Raw genomic sequence first — 13,560 nt, forward strand, 5'->3', positions numbered from 1 at the left:
GCTTCACTCATGACTCCTTGAGTCTTGAGCTGTCATGTGGCTGAAAATCACACTTATCAAAGAAACAAGATAATGACAGCTCAGAGGCCATTGCTGAGGTTTGAAAGTAATTGAACCATTTAACTACTATTTACTTGCTCTGAATTTCTCCTCAGAAACGACCTCTTTCTAAAAGGCTGCATTCTCATGGTGAATCCATTGCCTTTTAGATAAGCTCTATCCGTTTACTACTGCCCAAACTCAGACTAACAGTATTCATTTCCTGATTGTCAAAATTATGATTTTCATTTATGTTCTGCCTTATCCAGGACAGTAGTATTTACACTTTACCTGTAGGCTATGACTGTGGCCCTCTGGGTTCAGCTATGGCTTACAATGTGGGCATCCATATGGCAACAGCATTGTGCATCCTGGCTGCTTCACTTCCTATATAACTCCCTGCTAATGTACCTAAAGTAGACATTGGAATATGGCCTGATAAGCCTAGCATGGTAGCCTAGCGGCTGGAGTCCTTGCCTTGCTTGTGCCAGGATCCCATATGAGCACCAGTTCTAACCCCGGTGACCCCACTTCCCATCCAGTTCCCTGCTTGTGGCCTGGGAAAGCAATACAGGATGGCCCAAGGCTCTGAGACCCTGAACCCATGTGGGAGACCTGGAAGAGGCTCTAGGCTCCTGGTTCGGATTGGCTTAGCTCCGGCCATTGTGGCCACTTGGGAAATGAATCATTGGATGAAAGATCTTCTTCTTTGTCTCTCCTCCTCTCTGTATATCTGCCTTTCCAATAAAAATAAATCTTTAAAAGAAAAAGAATATGGCCTGAATAATCATGCACCATGTGTGAAACATGGATGGACCAGTTCCAACATTTGGGGAGTAAACAAGAAAGCAAAACATTCTCATTCATTCTCTCTCTCTCTCTCTATCTCTCTCTCTGTTCCTCCCTCCCTTCCTCCCTCCCTCCCTCCCTCTCTCTCCCTCCCTCCCTCCCTATTTCTCCTTCCCTCCCTCCCTTTCAAATAAATATAATAACTCCTAAAATTTCTTCTCAGGCTGGCATGATGGCTTAGCATGTGCTAATCCTCCCCCTGTAGCGTGGGCATCCCATATGGGTGCTGGTTCTAATCCAGGCTGCTCCACTTCTGATCAGTCTCCCTGCTAGTGATCTGGAAAAGTGGCAGAAGATAATGCAAATCCTTGGGCCCCTGCACCCTGTGGTAGGTCTAAAAGAAGCTCCTGGCTTCAGATCTGCCCAGTTCTGGCTGTTGCAGCCATTTAGGGAGTGAACCAATGGACAGAAGATCTTTCTCTCTGTGTATCTCTCTGTCTCAGTATCTCTTTTATGTACAATAAATAAATCTTTTTTAAAAAACTCAATTTGCATCAGAGATACCTGGAATATTTGTTAAATATTGGATACTGGATGAGCCGCTTATCCAAAATTCAGATTCAGCAGGAATCTAATGGGGTTACAGAATCTGTATTAACAGATACTCTGGAATTGAGTCTGCAGTTGATCCAGATGCACATTTTCAAAACCCCTTTTCCAGGAGCTGGCCCATTGACTCAATAAGGTCGTTCTCTCCCTCCAGCATCCCATATGGGTGCCAGTTTGTGTCCCAACTGCTCCGTTTCCCTTCCAACTTCCTGCTCATGCCCTAAGAAGGCAGTAGAGGATGGCCCCAAGCCTTGGGACCTTACACCCACGTGGGAGACTCAGAGGAAGCTCCTGGCTCTTGGATTCAGATTTGCTCAGTTCTGGTCATTGCAGTCATTTGGGGAGTGAACCAATGGATGGGAAATCTATCTTTCTGTCTCTCCTTTTCCCTATAAATCTGCCTTTCCAATAAAAATAAATAAATCTTAAATAAAAGGAAAACTCATTTCCAAAGATAAAACCTCCTCCACAATATTTATCGTCCCTTTCTGCTTATGTATATATGAATTATTTTACTCTTGGTCAACAATCATCTCACCCTTTCAAAATTCCTCATTCCAGTAGTGCCCAAGAGACATACCATGTGGGCCACATGCATAATTTCATATGTTAATATGTAGCTACAGTTAAAACCAAAACGAAGGAAAACTGATTTTAATATTTCTTATTTAAACCAATATATTAAAATATACTTTGTTTTGTTTGATGTGAAATCAATACAAACATATCAGTAAATTATTTCATATTCATGTTCTCACATAGTCAAAGGAATCCTAAATCTTTGAAATCTGATGTGTATTTTTAAGACATACAGCACTGCTTACTTTGAATGAACCGTCTTTTACGTAGCTGATGGCTCCCAAGAGGTCATAGACACCGGAAAACCTGAGAACTGAAGCTGCTGCATCGTCCACCCCTTACTGCAAATCATGCTTCACCACATTTCTCCAAGTTGTCGTGGACTGCCAGACACATTACCCATAGACTATCAGACTTTAAAGGAAAAAGGAAATCACAATGTCATCAAATGTGCACATTGATTTTAAAACACAAGCTGATACCATTAATGGACTTCTTTATTTTAATGCATAGGTTCAAATATAAATATGTCTTGATTACTTATTTTAGATTTTTTTTCTTGTTTTCTCTCCTGGTTCTTTGTTCTTCTCATATTCTCCCTCATCAGCAACCACTTTCCCTAGCTGGATTATCTAGATTCCCAACTTAGCACTTATGCTCCTTTATTGGTATTCTACCTTCAAGTAATCCTATACAAATACACACACAGCAGTTTGTTTGTCTACAAATGTTTTAGGAAAATTGGACAGGATTATACCCCGTTCTTTATGTAATCATTTCCTTAATAACTCATGAGAATCCTTGCAAATCAGCTATAGGCTGCAATTTATTCACATTCATGGCTGAGGATTCTATGGAACAAGGTATTATAACATATGCAACATTTCTGTTATTGGTAAACATTACCATCTTCTCCCTTCTTTTTAGGAACTATGAAAGAAAGCTGTAAAAGTATAACTGTATAAATAAATAAAAAGGTAACTATTGGGTAGATACATTTGAATATCTCTGCTTACTCTTTATTTATTTAGAGTCAACCTCTTTGCAAGACATTGAGATGATTTTTTCACCATATTTAGACGCTTTCTTCTTAATAATCAAAAGCACTTACAATTAGTAGTTGCCGAAAACATTTTAAATCATTTTCCTAACAAATCTCCCCTCAGACAATATTACTACCAGAACATCTTCCCTTAGCACTCCCCCAGGATAGCGTCTCTATACACACACGCTCCCTTCATTGGGGCATTCCTTGCAAAGTGTGAATGTGCCTAGAAAATCACTTAGAAACTCCTAGCTGCCCATTTAATTTTCAAAGTGTCATTTGACAGTAACAAGATTAATTTCTTCATTGGAGAAAAAATACATTTGATTATAAAAAGGAAAAATATTCAACTACAGTCCCAAGGACCTGGAATGGGTAACCTGCCCAAAGTAGTACAGATTGTATTTCAGCTTATGAAGATAATTAGCATGATCAATATCAACCAGAAAGTTTGTTGGAGCTTTAATATGCGATAGGAAGTGTTCTAGGTGCTTTATATGTATCAATTCATCTGTTCTTTCCAAAACTCCATAAAGCAGAGTCTCCTTATTTTATTATTCCCAATTTATAGCTGAAAACATTGAGTTCACTTAGCCGGTGAATGCCAGGAGCGGGACCCACAGCCCTGATCTAAACAGATCTTCTCTCTTGCCTTCTGTCTTATGTGTTGAACCTCTCAGTTCTGAGTTCTTCCTCAACCCTACCTATATTTCACATTCCGAAAAAGAAACAGAGAAGTAATATGAAAACTATTTAGATATAGCTGGAGTAGACAGTTAACATTCTCACATCCCTCATGGGAATACTTGGGTTCCAGTGCAGGTTCTGGTTTCTCATTCCAAATTCCCACAAACATTGACCCAAGGAGGCAGCTAAAGTCATGGAGTTCCAACCACCCACATGAAGATCTGGCTTGGTCCCAGCTCTGGATTTTGGACCAGCCCACTCCTGCTTGTTGACAGTATTTAGGGGTTAAGGTAAGAACATTCACTCTGTCTTTTTGCCTCTATGACATAAATACTTAACAAAAATTCCACCAACGTAAAATAATTTTGTTTCACCTTAGAAAAACTGATATTATTGCATCATCCAAAGCAAAAAGCAAGCAGATGATTTTCAACAATGGCAAACTAAGCCATTTTCTGACGACCAACATCATTCTGAAGGTGAGAGGAAAGACGTAGCCCAACGAACGCAGAACCTGAATCATTTGATGCCAGATTTTCAGAGCCTGCTGATTTTCCTGAAATTAGAAAAAGAGCAGCCAACCTTTACCTTTATTGTGTAGCTCGACCACGTCCTTCCTCTCTCTGGCTCCAGCCCTTGCATTTTACTTAATTGGAACACTAGGCTATAAATCTTATATACTTAAGGGCCAGAAAACTCTCCAGAGCTCTCAGACCGAAACCTGTGTGGGAGTTCGGCAATATTGAATTTTCAAATAAAATGATTAACAGGCACCTTTAGGGCAGCCTCAGAGACAGCGATCTGTCCTGAATCTTGCCACCTTAATCTGAGAAAGCTTTTTGTTTTGAGGTTTAATAAAAAGAGTTCAAAAGTAACGTAGGAGTGAATGACTAAAAACAGGGAGAGACACACTCCCTTCTCAAGTTCGGAGGCTCCCTTTGGCAACTGAAATCTTACCACTGCTCTCTGTCCCATAATGAGAGGGCCATCAAAATAAGTCACCAGAGAGGTTTAGGGTACTCGGCTCCATTTTTAACTGCAGTCATTTCTACTTACTGAGCTTTTGGAAGCATTTTTCCCCAAGAATTTAACAGTTGAAAATGGGTACACATGATCAGAAATCCTATCTGCTTTTCCATAGCACAATAACATGAACCTGACTTAACTAGGCAGAGATATTAAGGGGAAAGGCATAATACAATCGAATTCTACCACAAATGGGGGCTTACAAACCTACTATTTGCTGAAGCCATTGATTTGGCTGCCCTGCCAAATAAATATATTTATGGTTTGTACAAGAGGAATCTGCCTCTTTTATGCAACAGGAAGATTATTTACAGCCAACTTCTAAAAGACATCAAGTATCAGTAATAAATTTTCCAATCAAGGCCACAAATTGAAATGTTCACATTTGGACTATTAAGCAGTATGAAGTTGTGTTAGAAGGGAGGGTTTTCAGAGACACCACACCAGCTTACAATCATAAAGTGCTTTTAAAGCACTTGCCCAGCCTTGCTTTCCTAGACTCTGGAAAGTAGGATGCTTGACTTTAAGGAGGTGGGTCACTGAGCAACAAGGTCAGGGCATCTATTACCAAGGGATCTGTGCACCAACACAGCTGCCTGCCGAGATCCACACTAGACCAAGCTGCCTCCAAGCAGTGTGTGATTCATGGGAGCAAATCCTGCCTTGCAGTTCCTCACAAGAAGTTAAGCAAAGGTGTCTAAGGGGCAATTTCTCTGTCTCACATAAAGATCTTGTGGCTGAAATGTCCCCTTCCAATTCTTTCATTCACCCATTCACTCCTTCACCAACACATAAAAATAGACACATGAAAGAGAAATTTAAATACCCCAGCCTGTTAAGTCTACTCCAGTCAAATCACTAACCTAGATGCTGCCAAATCTTAGAGAAAATGACAAATAGCTCCAAGGCACTGGAAGATTGACATGCAGGATGGAGTGTGGGCATCCTAGCAAAATCACTCATTAGCCAAGGGATTTTGAGAAAGTTTCTTAACATTATGTTTCTCATTGTATTACCGCTAAACAACAACAACAAAAAAACCAATAGCTCAGGTGCAGAGAACACTGGTCATGTATGAAAAGCTCTCAAAAAGAATTTTAAGTTTCCATAAACTGAGTGTTGTTAACAAGGGTCTGGATTTTGGTCAAGGCTTCCTAAGGAGTAAACTAGGGAAGCAGGGAAAGAAAAATATGTGATCAACTTTAATATCTGGAGTAGACAGTGGCATATATGAACAACTTCTCTCCTCCAGGAAAGAAGTTAATCTGAGTATGAGGTGGAATGTTTGTTCAGCTCTCCCAAAGTCAATTTTTCTGTCCTTTATTGAGTTCTTTGATTCTCCCAAGCTTTGTTTTCCTCATTTGTGAAACAGAATTCTCGTGAACAATTTGCAATGTGATTACGGGTATTAGTTTTTTTAAACATATTCTATAAACTCTTCAAGTATGGGTTCTAAGCAATCAACCACTTTATTGCTTATCTTCCTCACAGCATGGAATGACTTGAAACCCTCCTGTTAGTTTGTTTTTGTGCTTTGTGTCTAACTCATCCCATTAAAACATCTATCTACTCCATGAAAACAAACTGTTCCACCCACTATTGTATCACTAGGGCTTTGACTGGTCTTGTTCTAAATGAATATTTATGTTATCATGTGCTAAACTAACAGACAACTCTATTAGCAATTATGAAGCCGATGAAATTTGTATTCTTCACCCTTCCTCGTATCCCTCTTAGTATTAGAAATGAGCAGTGATCTGTTTGTTAGGATTGGTAAAACCCATCTATCTCTCATCAAGGAAAGCTTCAAATGCTAGAAACCCCTATTTCAATCTTCCTTGCAGCCGAGAAGGCAGGCACTCAACTGGACTGCACCCACTGCAGAATTTGAATTCTATGCTATGTCATTTTAAAAAGCACATGATCGCACAGTTTCCATTCCGGCTCGCTTGGTTTGAAAGGCAGCTGTGCCAATGGGTCTAGCAGCAGCCTGCAGAGTCCACATTGGTGATACTGATGGTACAAGCTGCTGTATCCAAACATGTCTTCAATGAGACATGTCTGTGGCATGATGTCGGCGTTTGCTTCTGATTAGCCCCCCAAACTTGACTCTCTTCGCCTTTCAGGATACTCTGTGGATACCACTTCCTTTAATGTCTTTCCACTTAAATTATCCAGTGTTGATTGTTTTACTTCATTGACAAGATTCTGCTCTTACTACAACATCTCAGGATCGTAATTTAAGTTGCAGCTTACCTGGGGCCTGTACGAGATGCCTACTAAGCTTCCTTCTAGAAATGACCTTCATTCTTTACTCTTATCCCTAGATCATAAGGCATGTTTCCTGGGGTCTTGACCTTCTGGGTGGGATAATCCTAACAATTAACTTAAATCAATGTGCTAATTACTAACACTAATCCAATATTACCTCAGCATTTTAGCAGATAATTTTAATGCCTCAAAGAAAAAGAGAAATAAATGAATTTTAATTATAATTAACACAGTGGCAGGGCCTATGAGGGTTCTAGTCTTTGTCTACAATTATAAAACTCCTACAGTCATCAGGAAAACTTTGTTTATGGAATCCATGGGTATCCTATGTTATAATTACATAGCAAGAATCGTGCAGTATATGGAATCAATATCACAACCACAATTCAGTGGTTTTCCATTGCCTAGGAAGACAAACTCTTTAACATGGAAAATAACCTCAGAATTTTAAGCCCTCCACTAGTGATTTGTTCAAAAATATTTAACTGTACTGGAAGTGAATACTGAGAGCTGGATAAAGACCTGATTTGTAATGTTTTCTGATTTGGGATGACATCAATTTACAATCATCGTGGCCAATTTCAAGATACCAAGAAAATGTCAATAAAGTTATAAAATTTGTTCTCACAAACCCAAAGGAGGCACCAGCTCCTACACACCATTTCTCCAACCTAGTTTTCCAGGCTGCTGTGCTAGAATAATTACTTGAGATACTCGCAGCTCCAACCCCATTGGCCATTTTTATTTCTCCCCATACACCTAGGTAACTCAACACACCTCCTGAATCTTTTCATAAACTGAATCAAGGTCTTGGTCATGCTCTTCCACAGCTGGGTTTCTTTTGCTCAGAGCATTTAATTCATGTTCAAGCGCTGGCTCTCAGGTTTTGCAACTGTGGAGTAAATCAACCACAGATTATAACTATTTGAGAAATAACAGCATCTGTACTGACAGAACACATACAGAATTTTTTCTTGTATTTTCTAAACAAGATTGCATAATAACTACTTTCATAGCATTTGCATTATACTGAATACTGTTAAGTAGTCTAGAGTTGACTCAAAATATACAATAGGATAATATACAGGGTACATTAAACTCTCCATAATTTTATGTCAGAGATTTGGGCATCCACATATTTTTGGTGTCTAAGGGAGTCATAACACCAATTCCTACAGGGAAGACTATGAGTGTGCCTCAAAAGGTTTATGAACAATGAAATTAAAAGATAATTATGGTGCAAAAAGTCAGTGTCCAAGCATAGAAGCCATCTTTTAAAAGCTCATAGAATTGTATATTATGAAAAATCTATGCATGAATTCCTAAAAATTGCATCAAATCTATTTTAAATGACATTTTCCACAATTTTTGAAGCATCCTTGTAAAATGGAAAACAGTTTTCCTATTATTCTATAGTTCCATGCACACTTATTTTCCACGTGTAAAAAACAAAAGCAGATTCAAACATTTTCCCACAGTAGGAATCATCAAAAAGCAAGAATTCAGGAAAGAGCAGTGTGTGAAATAGAATTTTTAATCCCTCCTTTTCCCAAATAGCTGCAACTACTCATAAACAATCGTATTCCAGTTTTTCCCTTCTGTACCCTTCCCCTCTCCACCCCCACCATTCTGTATATAATTTTGCTTTTCAAATAAATAAATCTTTAAAAGAATGTATACTGAGTTCTTAATATTTTCCAGACATGGTTGTTGTTTCAGAAATGAACAAATATTTATCTCCCAGTTTCAAACACCTGGTAATTTAAACCATCATGACAGACAACAACTGCTATATTCTTAAAAGTCTCTGAGAGATGATCTGACCAAATTGTTGGCAGCTGCCACATTCAACGCTCAGTTCTCTGATGAATTTGTGTGTGCATGTGTGTGTGCGTGTGTGCGTGTGCTTTCAATTCACGACAAGTCAATTCATCTCCAGTTTTTCTTATTCCCAGTCCCAGAAGAGAGAGAGGGAACAGTTGTTCACCAATCTTCACATAATAAGCCTTCATTCTCAGAGTTATTGAATTATTCTTCTATCTTCTCTTTGTAGATTAAATAATTCCAATCCCTTTAACCTTTCCTCAGAGGTCCTATTCGCAGTCTTCAGTTTAATCATTTTCATTGCTCTCTTCTGGAGTCTCTCCAAATCCTCTGCATTAAATATGTTGTTTCACCATTGAACTCAGTCTTCTGAGAAACTTACTCCTTAACATACACCAAGACAAAAGAAAGGCATCTCTCGGACAAAAGGAAGAAAAGTAGATAGAGGGAGAGTTTTTTTGTTTGTTTTTTCGCTTTTTTGTTTTTGTTGGGGTTTTTGTTTGTTTGTTTGTTTTTTTGGTAAGAAACTCAAGGAATTCGTGCAAAACACTCACCTGCTTAAGGCAAATTAGCATTTACTGTTGCCACTACTAAAGAGGAAAGGATAATGTTAGAGCATGTTTTACATAGTGCAACCATTCTGTTTGACAATTTTCTCAATTGCTCTCAAGCAGATAAGACTATTAGCAGCAAAACCAAGACTTGCTGTAGTTACACCTGAGATTCTCAAAAGAGCTCCAATAAAAATACTGTAGTACTAAAGTGAAGGAGACCCAGAAGGAATTTTTGATTGTATAAAATAACTTCAGCTATCAGGTAAACAATTGATTGCTTACCATGTTATTTAGAGTGCCAATGGTTAGGTTTAGAACACGCCACGGATCTTTCTTTGCATTCTATACATCAATATAACGAATATTTCTCAAACTGAGAGTGCTACAAATCCCAAGTGGCTCTTGGGATTGACATATGGAGGTGAATCAAACACTAGTGATGACAGGGCAATATCAACACATGAGGGAAGGAGCAGACAAGAAAAATCAAAAGTCAAGTAAAATATCCCTTCAGGGTGGCCCTAGTGACTTGGATGAAATAGTTTCTTATAGATTCTTCTCTTTCTTTTTCTGTCATTGAGATTAACTAGCTTCCTGTGACCCAGGAGCATTCATCACTGTCCTTCCCTGCCCTGCAGCATATGCACAGCACACCCCCCACACACACCACAGACATACATCCATACATATACACCAAACACACATACACCTGCAAACTCATGCACACACATTCACGTATACAGAGACATGCAAACATGCATGTACACGCATACACACATACATACTCTGACACATACATGCACATGGACATACACATATAGAGATCCACACACACAATATGCACAGACACATATGTACACAGAGACACACACACACCACATAATTTATATACCTCTATTGATTTCCAAATATCTTAAAGAAGCTTGGAAAGCTCTTATGGCATTATCTTGTGCCTGTCTTTGGAACTCTTTTTTTTTTTAAGACACTCTTTAGAAAAAAAAAAAAACACGTTTTTTTCCATATGGGGAAAATTATAAGAACACAATTAGGGTGAATAGACTTGATTAGAAGAGGGAGGTAGAGAGACAGATCATTGCTTTCCCTGAGCTACTTCCAGACAAACAGGTGGTCATCATGCCTAATTCGATTTTTGAAGCTGCTTTGGCCCAGGCAAGATCCAGGGCAGCATGGACCTGGCGGGGCTAAGAGAGATGTGGCAACAACATCCATGGCAGAACCATTTACATTCTGTACAAAACTTTCTTGCTAAATTCTCTAAAAACTCCACCATTCAGGGTTCAGCGCAAATTCTTGGTCTGGTTTTGAATTTCCCCAAGTAGGCATGGTATCAAAGGCAGTCCATTAGAAAGAGAATAAGAATTAGGTTCTAAGACTTATGAAAATGTCATTGTGATTCCTAACTAATCTGCAGTGGTGATGGACAAGGGCCTATCACTATGGCATAAAGCAGCATCTTCTGCATGGAGGCAGATGTTCCAACAACTGGCTCCTTGCTACAGCTCACCCATTATACCACTTCTGTTCTGGATGATTCTCCATGCTCAGGCACATAGTTGAGCTCTTTGGATTGTAGGGTGAGGGAAATGCATAGAACCACTAATATTACTGATAAATATATGCACAACTAAAACTTGGAACTGCTAACACAAAAGGAAATTGAAGCTGCAGTATGTTATATAGTTTTGTGTTATAATGTAATAGTTACAGCTTTTATAAAGCCTCCAATTCTGAAGTAGTACTAATAGCCTCTCATTTCATGTAAGACAATCCTGTAAATTCCTTTTTTTCATGTGATTACTTTTTTTCCTGATACAGTTCCATAAGCACAGGGATTTTTTCCTTCCACCCTACCATCCGACCCCTACTCACTGTTACCCCCTGTATTATTACAATGGCACAGTCCTTTAGCAACAGTCACAGGTCCATCATTTAGCTATTGAACTGTATCATGGCATTGTAGGCACAAACAATGGTAGAGTCCAGCATCCTACTTCAAGATATCTCTAAGAGTTTCATTGTGAGTCCTCCTTTTATTCGGGAGTAAAGATGCATACTACCATTCATCTTCACGCCCAGGCATGCTAGTCTCCATTTTATATATTTACCTAGATACCTATTTATCTGGTGTTTTGCATGAAGATTGCCATATATCAGAGTCCTGTAGTGGTGAGGAAGTGAAAGCAGGTGCAACACTAGTGCTGATGTATATTATTACGATACTCTGTAGTAGTTAAGTGAATGGTCAGTTATGCTGGATTAATACATCACTAACAAAGCACATTCTCAATCTTCCCTCTCCTCAGCCAAATACATATTTCAGGGACTTATGTCAAGTTGCTTTTAAAAATAGCAAATTGTTCTACTCCACTATAATCCAGTATAGTTTTGAAAGAAATTTTATTCCATTTGAATCTGGGAATATCAGCTAACAATGCACATGAGCACCCCTACACTTGGAGAGTCAAAAGAAGAGTGCAAAAAAATCAATTCACTATTGGAAAGTAAGGGAAAGGAAAGAAAGGCAAAAAACATCTATTCATAACAAGCAGGTCACATTTGTGGTGAGGATTTTCTGAACATGAAAAAGCAAAACAAAATTTTTTGCTGACTTTCAAAACCCAACCATTAGGGTCATTCTGAAAAATGATAATAAATAGCCAGCAAATTTAAGGAACTTCATCTATAAAAATCAAATGAACCTCTAGCAAAGCTTGTTTGGGACATGAATAAATCATCTGATCATGAATTATTCATTGTTATCAAGAAACAAGCTGGGAATTCCAGGAACTGAGCTCTGAAGAGTGAGCAACTTCAATGCCTTGTACCTGCCAGGAGAAGAGTGACAGCTGAATCTTGCAACTCCTCTATTCATGTTTCAGGGTTCACTTTGTTTGCCTCCATATCAAATAGAATCCACAGAACCTGAATTAGAAAGCCGTATGTACTGAGTAAGGAGACAATAAGACTTCTTGACTATTGTTTCTTTTGTTTGTAGTGCATGAGATATTTATGATGAAAATGAGCTGGTACAAAAGACACTAGGGTTAAAGACTGGATGTGCATGACATGCCAGAGAATTCCTGGATGATAAGTTGCTCATGCAATCTGGCCAATTCCTCTATGGTTTCCTGGGAAGCATTCTTGGGGGCTTCGGGAGGAGGAAAATGATCTCCCAGATCTAATCAACTAATCAATGTATGCATGTGTTCCAGGTCCAAACTGCTTTGCCGGAACAACAATAATTCCAGCTGGCATTGAAGTGAAAGTGGACGAATGTAACATCTGTCACTGTCACAATGGGGACTGGTGGAAGCCTGCTCAGTGTTCAAAACGTGAATGCCAAGGCAAGCAGACTGTGTAGGACACATTCCCCGCCAATGACGAATCCGTAGGAGAAGATGCTGTGACTTCCACACCGCACATGTTTAACACAAAACAAACTCCTGCCAGCTACAACAGGGTCACCAGCAAAACCTTTTAGGGTTGACAAAAGTGAATATTTTACTAAGAGAAAATTTCTTTTTCTCTTGCTATATAAAATATATATAGTATACAGCTATCTAAACAGCTTTTGTAATTACCCATGCTCGATGGTGACTTGATGACTGGATTTCTGGAACGAGAGGAAAGAAATAGCCTTGCACCGGCTCCTTCCCTGGTGATGCCTCTGGCCTGGCAGCTCACCGTGCCCTGATTTGCTCCATTTTCACTCTTCTGTGTAACCTATATGGCATTTTTCTCTTGTGGCTTTTTAGTTTCTACTTTCAAAGTCTAAGGGGCCAGATTTGGATGCATAGCAAAAAGGAAGGTCAGGGAGAAGACTCCTTCCTAACCAGGAAGATATGAGAGCTTCCAACCCATTGCTTCCCTGAAATGAATCCCGCCTTTTCAGCAGAGAACAGACAGGTAGTTACATAGATGGTCCCTTTGCTGGGCATGCGGAAAGCTGGTACTCTGTCCATTAAGTGGGGGCTCACTCTCTAAATGTTACAAACCACACATTTCACATACAAAAATCTTGAAACTGCCAATCAAAAGCTAACAGGCAAAGAACACCATTCATTTGATTAAAGCATCCAAAGAGAGACAGGGTTTTTTTCCCCCAAATTGTAGCAT

At 39.1% G+C, this 13,560-nt stretch overlaps 1 protein-coding gene across 1 annotated transcript in view; it reads left to right on the top strand.

Moving 5' to 3' along the window:
* Nucleotides 1-13,245, top strand: part of VWC2L (von Willebrand factor C domain containing 2 like) — a 134,517-nt gene extending 121,272 nt beyond the window's left edge. Inside the window, exon 4 of the mRNA XM_004576861.3 lies at nt 12,657-13,245. Within this exon, the coding sequence (XP_004576918.1) occupies nt 12,657-12,805 (149 nt within the window). The 3' untranslated portion in view covers nt 12,806-13,245. The remainder of the gene's footprint in view (nt 1-12,656) is intronic.
* Nucleotides 13,246-13,560: the final 315 nt, after the last annotated feature.

Source organism: Ochotona princeps, chromosome 5 (assembly GCF_030435755.1).
Source record: "Ochotona princeps isolate mOchPri1 chromosome 5, mOchPri1.hap1, whole genome shotgun sequence".
Lineage (NCBI taxonomy): Eukaryota > Metazoa > Chordata > Mammalia > Lagomorpha > Ochotonidae > Ochotona > Ochotona princeps.